This window comes from Mobula birostris, chromosome 13, assembly GCF_030028105.1.
Source record: "Mobula birostris isolate sMobBir1 chromosome 13, sMobBir1.hap1, whole genome shotgun sequence".
NCBI lineage: Eukaryota > Metazoa > Chordata > Chondrichthyes > Myliobatiformes > Myliobatidae > Mobula > Mobula birostris.
The window spans coordinates 578,176-595,536 of NC_092382.1; the positions used below are offsets into that span (position 1 = coordinate 578,176).

Consider the following 17,361-nt stretch of genomic DNA (forward strand, 5'->3'; position numbering starts at 1 on the left):
TAGGCTTGCTGAGCATTCCCCTTAATTACTCTTTGTAAGAGAATAGGTCAACCCTCTTTTGGCCATTTTAAACCCTGAGCAACCTTCTCAAAATGCTGAAAGTATTTATCAACCTCTGCCTCGTCAAATGGAGGCACCAATTTAACTTCCCGACTGGCCTCAAACTTATCACCAGAGTCTAACGCTAGACCCCTTTGCTGCAATCTCTCTATCTTTTCCAGTTCAAACAGCCTCTGTCTTTCTGCTTCCTTCCAGTTTTTCTGCCTCTTCTCTCTGTTTTCCTGCCTCTCCAGCCTCAACCTGCCTCTGCCTTTCCACAGCCTCCATCTTTAATTTTGCTAACTTGTACCGGAGCCCAAGCTCACCAGGTTTACTTTCAGGAAACACCTCCAACTCCTCCACTTTAAACACACCCTCAGATACATAATGTTCAGCTATTATCCTCTGCATCTGAGACCTCCTCATTGTTGATTTCACCTTAGCAAGTTTTAATCTTTTAGCAATACTCAACAACTCAATCCTTCTGGTGTCCTTTAATGCCTCAGAGGTTGGCGCTTCCAGACATCTATCAACATCCATTGCTGCTGATTTTCCACACACAAATAAATCAAAAGGGATTTCTCCAATGAAATCGGTAATTAATCAATAGGCCTCCAAATCTTTTCCTATATCGGATGCAGGCCCCAATTTTGTCCCTGTAACGCTTTAGAAATGAGTCCTAAACAAAAGTTAACAGTGTTATGTGTATATATGTGGGTAAATATAACTCCCAAACTATTGAGCTCAGGGGAAACAAGGCTTGGAGTCTTGAGATGGTAAACTATGAAAGTTCAGTTCAACCACAGAATAGTTGAGGAGAGAGAGGTATTTGTAATCCAGGGTAAATGTCGAGAGAAGGCAATAACGTTGAATTCCACAGCATCCATGGTGGTAAAACGAGAGAACAGTCGCTGTAGATTTTATCTGTCGTCGTTCCAAATCCACATACAAATTATCACCAAAAGTGACTTTTCACAAGGGGTATCGTCTTCAAGTGAATTTCCACACCACACCCAGGCAAGGGTTAACACATAAGTGGTCTTCACAGGATACCCCAAATTCGATCCACTCCTGTGGATCAAATGAGGTGACAACCACACATTCGATGTATGCTGAATCGATGATTAACCCAGCCTTGTGGGCAGAGGAAAGTTCGAAACAGTGACCCTTGGCCACTAGTTCCCTTGTTTCGATCTTTCCATTTATCCTCCTTCATCTCCGTCTGACTCTGAGTGTCTGTGTCCTCGGATAAAACTAAACAAGCTGTGAGCGATGTAAACAAGCTGAAAGTCAGACTGATTCACCTTCTTAATCTCTCTCTCTCTCTCTCTCTCAAAATGACAGTCCACAGAAAATGAAACCTAGGGATTCATAACAACGGCCACTCCCCATTGTGAACTGACTGGTGTGCCAGTAGTTGGGATGACTGAATGAATCCTTTCCCATATTCTGAGCAGGTGAACGGCTTTGCCCCAGTGTGATCTTGCTGATGTCTCTGCAGGTTGGATGACTGAGTGAATCCCTTCCCACAGACTGAGCAGGTGAATGGCCTCTCTCCTGTGTGAACTCGCTGATGTACCAGTAGGGTGGATGATCAAGTGAATCCTTTCTCACATTCTGAGCAGTTGAACGGCTTCTCCCTAGTGTGAACTCGTTGATGTCTCTGTAGGTTGGATGACTGAGTGAATCCTTTCCCACATTTGCAGCAGGTGAACGGCTTCTCCCCAGTGTGAACTCGCTGATGACTCTGTAGGGAGGATAACTGAGTGAATCTCTTCCCACAGACTGAGCAGTTGAACGGCTTCTCCCTAGTGTGAACTCGTTGATGTCTCTGTAGGTTGGATGACTGAGTGAATCCTTTCCCACAGACTGAGCAGGTGAATGGCTTTTCCCCAGTGTGAACTTGCTGGTGGCTCTGTAGGGAGGATAACTGAGTGAATCTCTTCCCACAGACAGAGCAGGTGAACGGCTTCTCCCCGGTGTGAACTTGCTGATGACTCTGTAGGTTGGATGACTGAGTGAATCCTTTCCCACATTTGGAGCAGGTGAATGGCTTCTCCCCAGTGTGAACTCGCTGATGACTCTGTAGGTGAGATGACCGAGTGAACTTCTTCCCACAGTCTGAGCAGGTGAACAGCCTCTCCCCAGTGTGAACTCGCTGATGTCTCTGTAGGTTGGATGACCGAGTGAATCTGTTCCCACATTCTGAACAAGAGAATGGCTTCTCCCCAGTGTGAACTTGTTGATGTCTCTGTAGTTCGGATGAATGAGTGAATCCCTTCCCACAGTCTGAGCAGGTGAATGGCCAATCTCCTGTGTGAACTGACTGGTGTGCCAGTAGGTGGGATGACTGAGTGAATTCTTTCCCACATTTGGAGCAGGTGAATGGCTTCTCCCCAGTGTGAACTCGCTGATGACTCTGTAGGTGCGATGACCGAGTGAATCTCTTCCCACAGACTGAGCAGGTGAACGGTTTCTCCCCAGTGTGAACTCGCTGATGTGCCAGTAGGGTGGAAGAGTGAGTGAATCTCTTCTCACAGACTGAGCAGGTAAACGACTTCTTCCCAGTGTGAATTTGCTGGTGTCTCCGTAGGTTGGATGACTGAGTGAATCCCTTCCCAGAGTCTGAGCAGGTGAACGGCTTCTCCCCAGTGTGAACTGACTGGTGTGCCAGTAGGTGGGATGACTGACTGAATCCTTTCCCACATTCTGAGCAGCTGAATGGCCACTCCCCAGTGTGAATTGACTGGTGTGCCAGTAGGTGGGATGACTGAGTGAATCCTTTCCCACATACTGAGCAGGTGAACGGCTTCGCCCCAGTGTGATCTTGCTGATGTCTCTGCAGGTGGGATAACTGAGTGAATCCCTTCCCACAGACTGAGCAGGTGAATGGCCTCTCTCCTGTGTGAACTCGCTGATGTACCAGTAGGGTGGATGACTGAGTGAATCCTTTCCCACATACTGAGCAGGTGAACGGCTTCGCCCCAGTGTGATCTTGCTGATGTCTCTGTAGGTGGGATAACTGAGTGAATCTCTTCCCACAGACAGAGCAGGTGAACGGCTTCTCCCTGGTGTGAACTCGCTGATGACTCTGTAGGTGGGATGACTGAGTGAATCCTTTCCCACATTCAGAGCAGGTGAATGGCCTCTCCCCAGTGTGAACTCGCTGATGACTCTGTAGGTGAGATGACGGAGTGAACCTCTTCCCACAGACTGAGCAGGTGAACGGTTTCTCCCCGGTGTGAACTCGCTGATGTCTCTGTAGGTTGGATGACTGAGTGAATCTGTTCCCACATTCTGAACAAGAGAACGGCTTCTCCCCAGTGTGAACTTGTTGATGTCTCTGTAGTTTGGATGAGTGAGTGAATCCCTTCCCACAGTCTGAGCAGGTGAATGGCCAATCTCCTGTGTGAACTGACTGGTGTGCCAGTAGGTGGGATGACTGAGTGAATCCTTTCCCACATTCAGAGCAGGTGAATGGCTTCTCCCCAGTGTGAACTCGCTGATGACTCTGTAGGTGCGATGACCGAGCGAATCTCTTCCCACATTCTGAGCAGGTAAATGGCTTCTTCCCAGTGTGAACTTGCTGGTGTCTCCATAGGTGGGATGACTGAGTGAATCCCTTCCCAGAGTCTGAGCAGGTGAACGTCCACTCCCCGGTGTGAACTCGCTGGTGAGACATTAGGTTAGATGACTAAGTGAATCCTTACCCAGAAATTCAGCAGATGACCAGCCCCTGCCCAGTGTGAACTGACTGGTATGTCCACAGGTGAGACGACTGACTGAATCCTTTCTCACACACAGAACAGGTGAAAGGCCTTGCCCAGTGTGAACTTGCTGATGTACTTTCAATTGAGATGACCGAGTGAATCCATTCCCACTGTTTGAACAGGTGAACAGCCTTTTTCCTGTATAAAATGACGGTGTGCCAGTCTGTCAGATGATCAAGTGAATCCCTCCCCACTGTCTGAGCAGGAAGGATGGTCGATTGAATCCCTTGCTCCACTTCTTAAATGTCTAGACAGAGACAGCAAAACTGGCGTGTCGTGTTTGAGATTCCTGGAGACAAATTCCTTCTCGTTTTTAACCTGTAAAAAGATTTACAAAATCCATCAGTGGGTGTAGGACATTTCAGATGAGATTGCTTGAGTTGCCAAGGTTTGATCTGGTATCACACTGTTACACTGAGGTTCAACCCAAGTTGGACAGAGAAATCATCTTCTGACTGGTCACAGTGCTGGTATCTGGAATGACCATCAATTCCCTGATGCTCTTCCTGTCTCTATCAGAATGGGGCATTTCTGCCGTCTCCAATTTGTTCCTTGGCTCAGTTTGACTCGCTCCATTGGTATTACTCCCTGTTCCTGCTGAGCAGCATGGGTGCCTGGCCCCACAGTAACTGAAACAGTATCAGGCAAATTGTCTTTCTTGACGTGCATCTGGGATTTTCTTTTATGTATTATTAACTTAAAATGCCACAGTTTTAACGCCATATAAAAAATTCCTGCTGAGATGAATGGTTGGTCTGCACAGCTGTTAAAAGAACTTAGAGTGAATTTTTGTATTATTTCAGGTTCTTGTCACAGTCATCGAAAATTACAACACAGAAACAGGCCCTTTGGGCCATCTGGGTTGTGCTGAACTATTTAAACCACCCACTCCCATACCCCTACCATCCAGGTACCTGTGCAAACCTCTACAAACCTCTAAAATGTTGAAATTGAGCTCGCATGCACCACTTGTGCTGGCTGCTCATTCCACACCCAGATGACTGTCTGTGTGAAGAAGTTTCCCCTCATGTTCCCCTTAACGTTTCACCTTTCACCCTTAACCCATGGCCACACTCATGGTGTGATTGTCGTCCCACCCCATCTCAGTAGTAAAAGCCAGCTTGCATTTACCCTATCTATACCCCTCATAATAGTGGTACTCCTCTATCAAATCTTCCCTCAATCTTCTATGTTCCAAGGAATAAAGTCCTGACCTGTTCAATCCTTCCTTATAACCCAAGTCCTCCAGACCTGGCAACATCCTTGTGAATTTTCTCTGAACTCTCTTAATCTCTTTTACATCTTTCCTGCATGTTGGTGACCAAAACTGCACACAATACTCCAAATTAGACCTCACCAATGTCTTGTGCAGTGTGAACATAACATCCATCTCCTGTACTCAGTACTTTGGTTCATGAAGGCCAATATGACAAAATCTTTCTTTCCGTCCCTATTTAACTGTGACACCACTTTCAGTGAATTATGGACATGTATTCCCAGATCCCTTTCTTCTACAGCACCCCTCAGTGCCCGACCATTCCCTGTGTAAGACCCAGGTCCTATCAAAATGCAACACCTCACACTTGTCTCCATTAAATTCCATTTTGCATTTCTTAACCCATTATTCTAGCTGATCCAGATTGCACTGCAAGCCATGACAGTCTTCCTCGCTGACCACTACACCCCAATCTTGGTGTCATCCACAAATTTGCTGATCCAGCTAACCATGTTAACATTCAGATTACTGATACAGACGACAAAGAACAACAGATCCAGCTCTGATCCCTGTGGCACACCACTAGTCACAGGCCTCCGGTCAGAGAGGCAACCATCTACTGCCACACACTGGCTTCTCCCAAAGACAGTGACTCATCCAATTTACTATCTCATCTTGACTGCTGAGTGACTAAACCTTCTTGACCAGCCTCCCATATGAGACTTTGTCAAGTGCTTTTGCTAAAGTCCATGTAGACAACATCCACTGCCTTGCCTTCATCCACTTTCCTGATAACTCCCTCGAGAGACTCTATAAGATTGGTGAGACATGACCTACCGTGCACAAAGCCATGCTGCCTATCCTTAATCAGTCCACATCAATCCAAATACTTCTATATCTGGCTCCTGCACACACATTCCAATAACTTTCCCACTACTGATGGGCTCACCAACGTATAATTTCTAGTTTATTTTTAGAGCCTTTCTTGAACAGCGGAACAACATTGGCTGTTCTCCAATCCTCCAGTACCTCACCTGTCACAAACGATTATTTAAATATCTGTGCTTGGGCCCCGACAATTTCTGCACCTGTCTGCCACAGAGTCCCAGGGAACAACTTGTCAGGCCCTGGGGATTTATCCACGCTAATTTGCATTAAGACAGCCAACACCTCCACCTCTGTAATCTGTACAGGGTCCATGAAGTTGATGCTGCTTTGCCTCACTTCTATAGACTCTGTGTCCATCTCCTGAGTAAATTCTGATGCAGAAAAAAATCTCCCACATCTATTTAGTCTCCTCATATGGATTACCATTCTGATCTTCCAGAGGATTAATTTATTCCTTTGCAATCTTTCTGCTCTGAACATATCTGCAGAATCCCCGAGGATTCTCCTTCACCTTGTCCGTTGGGGCAACCTCATGCCTTCTTTTATTTCCTTCATAAGTGTTCACTTGAATTTCCTGTATCTCATAAGTATCCCATTTGTTCCTATCTGCCTGTACCTGGTATGCACCTCTTTTTTATTGATCTGGGAGATGAAGCACAAAGGGCTGATAGAGCTGCATGGTGGGAGGTGGGGGTAAGGGGGGTTAAACTAAAGTTGCAGGGGGAATGGGAGCCTGAATAACAGAACAGATAGTGGAAGGATTGTGGAGACAGTTGTTGTTCAGACCTCAGACAAAGTCAGGAATGAAAAAGTTGAGCATGGTGCAGTGAATATGCTGAGCCCTGTATATTTCAATACAAGGAGCAGCGTAGGAAAGGCGGATGTGTTCAGGGCATGGATCAACACCTGGAATTTAGATACTAGGATCTGGCAACTGTGGACTGGGACAGGCTGCTTTATGGAAAAGGTGTGCTTATTAAATGGGAGGCCTTCAAAGCAAAATTTTGAAAGTACAAGGCGGGTATGTGCCTGTCAGAATAAAAGGTAAAGATAGAAACTGTAGAGAACCTCGGTTTTCAAGAGATATTGAGACCTTGGTGAAGCACAAAATGGAGTTGCAGAACAGGGATAGGCAGGTAGGTTCTTATGGAGTATAAGAAATGCAAGAGAACACATAAGAAGTAAATCAGGACGGCTAAAAGAAAGCATGAGATTCCCCTCACAGAAAAGATGAAGGATCATCCTCAGGGATTCTGGAAATAGCTTAAGAGCAAAAGGATTGCAAGGCATAAAGTTGGTCCTCTGGAAGACCAGAATTGCAATCCACGTGTGGAAGCAAAGCAGATGGGGGAGATCTCAAATATATTTTTCATCCCATTTACTCAGGAGATGGACACAGGGTCTGTGGGAGTGTGGAAAAGCGGCATTAAAACCGTGGACCCTGTACGGATTAAAGAATAGGAGATGTTTGCCATCCTGAGGCAGATTAGGCTGGAGAAATCTCCAGGGCATGATGAGGTGCTCCCTCAAACCCTATGGGAGGCAAGTGCAAAAATTGTCGGGGCCCTAGCAGAGATAATTAAATCATCCTTAGTGACAGGGGATTATCAGAGGATTGTAGGATAGCCAAAGTTATTTCGCTGTTCAACATAGAACATAGAAATCTACAGCATATTCTAGGCCATTCAGCCCACAATATTCTGCCAACCATGTAACTTACTCTGGAAACTGCCTAGATTTCCCCAGTACATAGACCTCTATTTTGCTAAGCTCCATGTACCTATCAAAGAGGCTGTTAATAGACCATCTTGTATCTGCCTCGACCACCACTGCTGGCAGTGCATTCCACGCACCCACCACTCTCTGTGTAATAAAACTTACCCCTGACATCTCCCAGTATCTATTTCCAAGCACCTTAAAACTATGCTCCCTCATGTTAGCCATTTCAACCTTGGGGAAAAACCTCTGGCTATCCACGTGATCAATGCCCCTCATCATCTTATACACCTCAAAAAGGCTCTAATCATGAACAAGGAAATTATACATTGCTTTTAGGATTTGTTGGAAGTATACAAAATTATGAGGGTATAGATCGGGTGAATGCAAGCAGCTTTTTCCACTGAGGTTGGGTGGGATGACAACCAGAGGTCATGGGTACGTAGGGAAGGTGAAAATTTAATGGGAACATGTGGAAAAGCTCGTGAGAGTATGGAATGAGATGTCAGCACAAGTGGTGAATATGAGCTCTTTTTCACAAATAAGAGAAGTTTGTTTGGGAGCCTGGATGACAGGGGTATGGAGGGCGATGGTCCCGGTGCAGATAGTTGTGTTATAGATTAAATGTTTTTTCGGCATTAACTAGATGGGCCAAATAGCCTGTTTCTGTACGGAAGTCCTCCATGTTTCTGTGACAGAGAAGCTGGCCAAACTTGTTTGGAAGGGAAAAGGTAGGAGAGAGAATGAAGCAGCAATGGCTGGAGTTTCTGGGAGCAATTCAGGAGCTGAGTGATAGATACATCCCAAAGAAGTGGAAGCATTGGAAAGACAGGAGGACACAACTGTGGATGAAATGAGAAGCCAAAGCCAACATAAAAGCCAAAGAGAGGGTAAACAAAGGAGCAAAAACTATTAGGAAGCTTTTAGAAACCAACAGAAGATGAGTAAAAAAAAGTCAGCTGAGCATAGGGTGTGGAATTATGACATTGTAGTCATTAATGAGTCTTGGTGGCACCCAACAGTCTCAGGCATTTAGGGGAACAAAATATCCGGGGCCTCAATATCTCTTGAAAACCAAGGTTCCCTGCATCAGTTACCTTTCAACTTTTATTTTGGCAGGCATATACAAACTAGGCACCCTCAAAACTTCACTTCTGAAGGCCTCCCACTTACCAAGTACTCCTTTGCCAGAAAACAGCCTGTCCCAAACCACACTTGTCAGATCCTTTCTGATACCATCAAAATTGACCTTTCTCCAATTTAGAACCTCAACCCGTGGTCCAGACCTCTCTTTTCCCATACTTACTTTGAATCTCATGGCATTATGATCACTAATTTCTGTCACCAGCCCTGGATCATTTCCTAACAGCTTATTGCACACTTCTACATCAGGAATTCTAATTACTGATTAAGGGCACATTTGACAAACTCTACCCCATCTAGTCCTTTTACAGTATGGGAGTCCCAGTCAATATATGGAAAGATAAAATCACTTACTGAATCAACCTTTGTTTCTTGGCATGGTCTGCCATCTCTCTACAAATTGGTTCCTCTAAATCCCTCAGACTGTTCGGTGCAACCAAGTCCCAATAATGGCTACAATATCATAATTCCCTGTCCTGCGCTCATCTGGCTTTCCTGCGATGCTTCTTGCATTGTGATATACACAGCTCACTACATTCATCACACCATGCTCAACCATTTGATTGCTGAACCTATCTGAGGTCTGAACAACATCTGACTGGTGTCAAGAAAACAACCTCTCGCTCATTGTCACAAAAACAAAGGAGCTGATTGTGGATGACAGGAGGAATGGAGACAGGCTAACCCCTATTGAAATCAATGGATCTGGGGTTGAGAGGGTGAACTGCTTTAAGTTCCTCGGCATAAACATCACCAAGGATCTTACGTGATCTGTACATACCGGCTGTGTTGTGAAACGAGCACAACAGCACCTCTTTCACCTCAGACGGTTGAAGAAGTTTGGGATAAGGCCCCAAATCCTAAGAACTTTCTACAGGGACACAATTGAGAGCATCCTGACTGGCTGCATCACTGCCTGGTATGGGAACTGTACTTCCTTTAATCACAGGAACCTGCAGAGAGTGGTGCAGATAGCCCAGCACATCTGTAGATGTGAACTTCCCACTATTCAGGACATTTACAGAGACAGGTGTGTAAAAGGGCCCGAAGGATATTGGGGACGCAATTCACCACAACCACAAACTGTTCCTGCTGCTACCATCCAGGAAACGGTACCACAGCAAAAGGACCAGCAGGCTCCGGGACATCATCTTCCACCAGGCCATCAGACTGATTAATTCATGCTGATACAATTGCATTTCTATGTTATATTGACTGTCCTATGTACAAACTATTTATTATATATTACTATAAATTACACATTGCACATTTAGACATAAAAGTAACAAAGATTTCTACTCCTCATGTATAGGAAGAATGTATGTAATAAAGTCAATTCAATTCAATCTCTCCACTATCTGTTCTGTCATTCTGGTTCCCATTCCCCCTACAACTTATTTTAACCTCATCACCCCTCACCCCACACTAGAAGCATTACCACTAGGATATCAGTCCCCTCTTGTTCTGTTCCGCTAAATACCGAATCCCCTATCAGCCCTTTGACTTTCCTCTGCCAGGTAATCCCCCCAACAGTTTCTAAAGTGGTCCACCTGCTGTTGCGTGGGATGGCAGCAAGAGTACTCTGCGATGGCTATTTAACCTCATTCCCCTTCCTGACTCTCACCCAGTTTCCTGTGTCCTGCACCTTGGGTGTAACTCACCTCTCTTCATGTCATATCTATCACCCCCTCCGACTCCTGGATGATCCGGAATTCATCCATTTCAAGTTCCAACTCCGTAAAGTGCAGGGTTACAAGCTGCAGCTGGATGCACATCTTGTAGGTGAGGGCATCAGGGACACTGGAGGTCTCCCCACCTTCCCACCAATGTCCCCTCTAATTTGTAATGACCAGTGTGCACATAAAGCTTATACTGTGCATTCTTTTAACCAGTGACATGTGCATAATGAATTTTATATAGCGAGGTATTTATTTCAACAGCCAGCAAATCACTGTCAGTAAGAACTTTGATCTCCTCTGGGTTCGATCGAGTTCATCTACACTCTCTCACAATTTATGTAGCAGGCCTGTAACGGGTAATAAAGGATTTTCCCACCAGAGCTTTTGCACATTGTCCATATGTGTTTCTCTTGCTAAATGACACTTTAAAAAGTCAGAATTCCAAATATCACACCACTTCGTCCCACTTGTAAATTCTCCAGCAACTTTTGCATCACCACAATACACACAGGTAACACCAGTTTCTGTATTGTATATAAATATTTCCCCTGAACCCTCCCCCAGGTGACTGACGGTGGTGAACTCAGTGATGGCAATGCCAATGAATATGAAGGGAAGGGCAGTAGTCTGTCTCATTGGAGTCTGGCACGTTTGTGATGTGAAAGCTACTTGTTGCCCAGGGCAAAGGTGTTTGATATCATTATGTACCCAGAGAGAGTGGGACAAAACATGTTCTCACGGGTAGAAAGTCCAGAACAAGAGGGGGTGGAACCAGCAACAGACACAAAATGCTGGGGGAACTCAGCAGGCCAGGCAGCATCTATGGAAAAGAGTACTAATGCTGAGTTCCTCCAGCAATTTGTGTGTGTTGCTCGGATTTCCAGCATCTGCAGATTTTCTCTTGTTTGTGACTGGAGGCAGAACAAAGGTGATTTTCACAACAGCTGATGTAAAAGATTTTGTTCCCTTTCTCCGAGTTCCCGATCCTTGCATTTAGACAGCTGGAGCTCAGCTCTGTCTGAGAGACCCATCGGTTCCCATTCCCTCATCAGCCGGAAGCTCCCCGGGGCCCGTGTACGGATGGTGGGGCTGAGAGAGAGGGAAGAGAGCAGGACTGTCCCGGGATTGCGGGTCACGGAGTCCGGAGTCACAGCATCGCCCCGAGATTCTCGCTTACCTGCGCCCGATCCTGGAGCCGTGATCCCGAGGCCTTTGTGTACTACGCGCATGCGTGATATTCACCAACGTCATCAACCTTGACGCCTGCGCATTTGATCAATGCTTCAGCGCCGGCGAAATTTTTAACGCAGGCCCTTATGGGTAATCCCGGTGCCATTAATAGTTTCTGCAAGCACTAGTTCCTTGTCCACCTCAGTTTTTTTGTGTATATAGAATACTCAGCAACTGTTTTAACGCAGAAAGCGGCTCCCGTAAACAATATACTCAATATCAACATGTATCTAATGCCAAAGTACAATCCTCTTAAAAATATAGATATAAAACACAAGGGGTTCTGCTGTTACTGGAAATGCAGAGACGCACACACACAAAATGCTGAAGCAACTCTGCAGTTCAGGCAGCAACTAAGCAGAGGAGCACACAGTCTAGGCATTCTGAAGGAGCTCGGCCTAATCATTGTCTATTTATTCCTCTCCACATTTGCTGTCTGATCTGTTGATTTCCACCAGTAATTTGCAGAATTTAACCACACTTTTTTCAGTTAACCAGTTTCCAGATGTTTCTGATCCTTCATTTGTAGCCACATGCTGCCGGTCTGATTCACTTCCTCCTCGTCCTTGTAAATGATAGGCCCCATTTCCTTTTGGAGCCCCAAAGCCCTGACTCAGGATGCCAACTCTAGTTTCTGACTCTGCTCCATCGAACATTCACTCGCTAGTCTGCTGTCGGACTTCACAGGCGCATTGCAACAACCCAACTGTCTTTGTAATTACTGAAAATGACACGAAATGTTGAAAAGAGCAGCGGAGAAGGAATTTAACCCCCTTAGTCCAGAGTCCTGAGGAATGTCAAAGCTACAGTGAGCTCATCATCTGATTCAAACTGGAGAAAATCATGCAGGGAATTCGTACAGGTGTATAAAATCATGAGAGGCATTGGTCGTGGAATAGCCAGTTGCTTTTTCCCTGGACTGAAATGGCGAACACTCGGGGGCAGAGCGTTAAGGTGTTTGAAAGTATTTGCAAGACAGAAGTCAGAGCGGTGGGCGTATGGAATGCACTGCCGGTGATGGTGGTGGAGGCGGATGCAATTGAGTCTATAAAGAGAATAGATAGGTACGTGGAGCTTAGAAAAATAGAGGGCTATGTGCGACGGTAATTCTAGGCTCTTTGGAGAGTAGGTTACATGGTCGGCACAACACTGTGGGCCGAACAGCCTGTACTGTGCTATTGATTTCTATGATTCTATGAAATTCAAGGGAAGTCTGCTATCCCACGGAGTGGTGACTAGCTGCAACCTGTCATCACAGGGAGAGTGAGAGGGGAACGGCAGGGATGGATTTTAAAATACTGATATGGAACAGAAACATGGGCAGGGACCAGATGGGCCGAGTGGCCTCTCTCGTGTACATTGTGAGTGTGGTAGAGACAGTAAGTACCTGAGACACGGGATTTGATACAGAACCGATTTATCTTTCACAGATCCACAACATTAAACATCAGTCTACTTTCAGGCTAATTATCAGCAGAACGAACTCCTCCAATGCTCAGTGACCAGGGTTCAGTCCTGGGTGCGATGAGCAGCCGCAAGAACTGCAGATTCTGACAGTAACAGTCCCTCATGAACCTGCAGCTGCCTTCAGTCACCGTGATGGTTAAACATTTAACACGGAGCTAATTTGAACTTCCTCCCTGATGTGAAGTTTCTGGTGTTGCAGCAGCTGTGAAGATTGAGTAAAACTCTTTGCTCACTCTCGACAGAAATGTGGCCTCTATTTATTGTGAACTCACTAGAGACAGTAAGTACCTGTTGTGGCTGTGATTCCCATACACAAATCCTTTGACTTTTCTACACTGCTAAAAGTTTACAAAGCACGTCAGTGGGTGAAGGACATTTCAACTGAGATAATTTTAGTCTCCATGGTGCCTTCTGGTAAAACACTGTCACAACTCAAAACAATTTGGAGGAACAAGATTTCATCTTCTAACTAGCTACAGTTCCGGCATCAGGCACAATAAGAAACGTTCTGCTTCCCTCTCGGTATCAAAATGGATCATTCCTCCCCTTCCTCAGTCTGTGACTTGGCTCAGTTTGTCTGTCTCCTTTGCATTCTGAGCATGTGCCACACACCTACTAAGATCACATTTTATTTACACGGCTGTGACTGGAGACTTTCTGATTATTATGTCCCTCCTGGCATTTGACGGTGGTAAACTAGGAGCCAGCAATGGTATTGACCCTCAGGAGTACCTGATTAGGTTTTCTCTTTGGAGATCGATAAACTGCCGGTTGTGTGTGGTCGGATGAGTGGGTTGTTTTCAGACCGGAAGGAGGTAGCGTTTAGAGTACCCCAGAAATCAGTCCCTGACCACAGTTCTTCACAGTTTAATGGCCTGGCGGAGGCAGTGAGACGTGAGATGTCCCAGTCTGCTGGTGACGCAGAAAGAGCGGAGTTGGGGGAGGGGAGGCTATTCACATACAATTTCGTAGTTTTGCAATCTGTACACAGTGCACTGTGGGGCTGCAGTGGCGGGTTCCATTGCTGGGATCAGTGCACAGTCACTGTGGGCTATGAGGATTTTGTGAATAAAGTGCCGTTCTTCTGTTTAGTATCTCAAGCCGCAGAGCAAGCCCATCGTTGGTATACTTAAGTTGTATTTATGGCGTTGTGATAACGAGATGATAGCCCTCCACGACCTCTCTGTCCTTTCCTTTCAATATTCGACTTCACTCGTAAATCTGTCATCCGATGCATTGACATAGAACTCGCTAATACAAAAGTTAAATTTTTTCACCAACAACCCTATGGCTTCTAAGCAAACAACGTTACTTTATTTGCTAATTATATTTTGTGATAATTAGTGAGTGCAACCGTGTCATATTATTAAATTAAGTATTATATGTTTTATTGTACCAGTTACACACTGAAATGCAGTGATAGGCTATAATCTTGTTAATGTCTTAACTATCACTACATTTCTGTGGAGCTCTGGAATTCATAAATTTCTTTCATCTTGGTTTAGTGCTTGACATTGTAAGAAGCCCTATTCATATATATATTCACAGATTCACAGGTGCAGTGTCGCCTCACCTGGAAAGATGTTTGGACAACGGAGAGAGTTCGGCCGTCCGGCCCTTTCACTGTGACACCCCGAACTCCACATCAAATCCGTCCACACCAATCTGGGTGAACTTTAATGACCAATAAATATAATTCCTCTCAGCGATCAGCTGTCTGAGTGATCCCCTGACTCTGAGAGGAAGGGGTGTCTCTGGTCCACATTGTCAGGGTGTTGAGTTTACCAGGAGACAGAGACCGCAGGGACGAGAGGTTTTCTGTTGACTAATACACTGTGTGTGGACCCCGCTGGCAATTCTGGTGTTGTGACCCGAATCGAGACAAACACCAGGCTGCCCACTCCACCAACAACACGGCACAGCCGGACACATAACAGGGGACTTTACATCTCACAACACTGGATTCAGTGATGAAACCCGTGATTAATGTTGTTGTCCCACCGAAATCATCAGAAACGTCCATTCAGGTGTTTCTAAATACGAACGCTCCCCCACAGGTGACGTCACACAGGCGCACCCACACGCCTGACGTCACACATGGGCTCCCCACACGGGAATCTGCCGTCACGTGCGCGGTGTCTACGCCACCCATGCGCTGGTGAGCTCGAGCTTGGTCGGTTTAACGGCTGGGCTACTAATCACGTGACCAGCCCCTTCCTCAGCGCTGTCAACAGAGGAGTCACGCGCTGCTGTATTCCCATTGGTAGGAAGCAATGTCAATCATTGCTTCCAACCAATAGTGGAGGCGGACCAGCCGAGAGGGCGTTACCCCCGCTGACTCCGTCTCCCGAACTTTCCGTCACGGCGGGACAACCGTCAAAGTAAATGTCCGCTTTCTGATTTATTTCCATTTCCCTCCGAGGGAAGTTGGGGCGTTTGTGAAGCGTCTCCTGCGGCCGGAGTCTGATGTGTCGCTGAGAGGTAGGAGGAGACCGCTCGGCCCGTCGGTTTGATGCCGGTTCCCCGGGGAGGGAGAGGATGAAGACGGTGAGAGAGGGGGCGGACAGGATGTTTGTCCCGGTGGGGACAGGAGGGGCTCATCTGTGGAAATGTCTGAGCCCACGGTGGTGGCGATTCACCACATTGGGGGGCAAACACCGGCAGACTGTTGCCCTGCAAGCGGGGCCGATGGTCCGGGCAAAGTGACAATTATTTGTGTTTTGTTGAGACTGTACCGGGAATATGGTGTAAAATCCCGCTCCCCACACTAACACGGGTCACACAGACCAAAGAACAAACTGCCGGAGGAACTCAGTGGGTCGGGCAGCATCTGTGGAGGGAAATGGACCGTCAACATTTCGGGCCGAGACCCTCCCTCTGGACTGAGAGTGGACGGGAAATAGTCCGAGAAAAGAGGTGAGGGGTGGGGATGGGGCAAGAGCTGGGGAGTGAGAGGTGGATCCAGGTGAGGGGGAGGTGGGAAGGTGGAAATAGTGACGGGGGTGGGAGGTGAGTGGTTGGGGCAACACGGGGCTGCAGAAGATGGAAATTAATTCCATAGAGGATTAACAAAGAGGTTAGAGAGCATTTGTTATAGAGAGTGCAATGAAGATTCACCAGACTGATCCCTGGAGTGGTGGGGTCATCATATGAAGAAAGATCAAATGTGATAACCCTTTCATTTAGAGAATCGAGGACTGAGAGGTGAACACATTGAAATGCACAACATCATTACCGGCTGAACCAGGGATCCCAGTCTCTGAAAAAGGGGATGGACTGTCCGGGACTGAGATGAGGGGAAATGTCTCCACTCCGAGGGTGGTGAATGTCTGTAAATCCCCACCACAGAGGGTGGTGAAGACTCGGTGATCGTCCTCACATAAAACAGAGGCCGGCAGATGTGTGGAGACCGAAGGGATCGAGGAAATGAGGATCGGGCAGAAACATGTGGCTGAGATGGGAGAGCAGCCGTCATCTTGTTGATGGTTAGAGGGGCTGAATGGCCACCTCCTGCTGTTTCTCACCTGATGTTTCCTGTCCAGTGAGGCCGGAGGAATGTGAATAGTAATTAGTGTTCATACACATGGACGGATTTAAATGAAACCTGCACATTTCCTGTTTGGGTCTGAATTGAGTGATTAGATCAGACCGGACGCAGCTTTGTCATTGTGCCGACTCCAGATACAAAGCCAATGAAACGCAGTTGGCATCTGGACTCGGGGGGGGGGGGGGGGTGTGTCGGGACCGTCACGTGACTGCTCTGCCCATTTACCTGGCCGGAAACACGTCACCTGCCAATCAAGGTTTGACCCCGCCTGGCCCCTCAATGCACACCTCACCATTGGCCTCGTTAATTAGCCTTGTACTTGGCCTCGGGTAATTGGCCTTTGTAATCAGTTTAACCCTGCTGGCACCGAGCCATTGGCTTCCCTGTGAATCACCTGGGCTGGACCTTCCAGACCTATAAAGCAGCCCACGTGTGCGTGACCCTCTCTCTTTTGTGCTGCCTCCGAGGGACCACCCTGCTGTCCGTGAGTTGTGCTTTGAATAGGGTTGGGTGTGTGGATATTGTCCCTAAGCAGAAGAGCCGCGCCTGCACAAAGTCAAGGGTGGTTGTATACTTTGTCCCCACGCGATTTAATGTGATTTATTGCTGATCCGACTACTGTAAGTTGTGCGCGTGTTGCTTCCGTTGCCATTTTCCCCTGTTTGC

General features: G+C 46.7%; 1 protein-coding gene across 1 annotated transcript in view; it reads right to left on the reverse strand.

Moving 5' to 3' along the window:
- Positions 1 to 895: 895 nt before the first annotated feature.
- Positions 896 to 17,361, reverse strand: part of LOC140208185 (uncharacterized) — a 63,832-nt gene continuing 47,366 nt past the window's right edge. The window contains 1 exon segment of the mRNA XM_072276674.1: positions 896 to 3,621. Within this exon segment, the coding sequence (XP_072132775.1) occupies positions 1,409 to 3,621 (2,213 nt within the window). The 3' untranslated portion in view covers positions 896 to 1,408.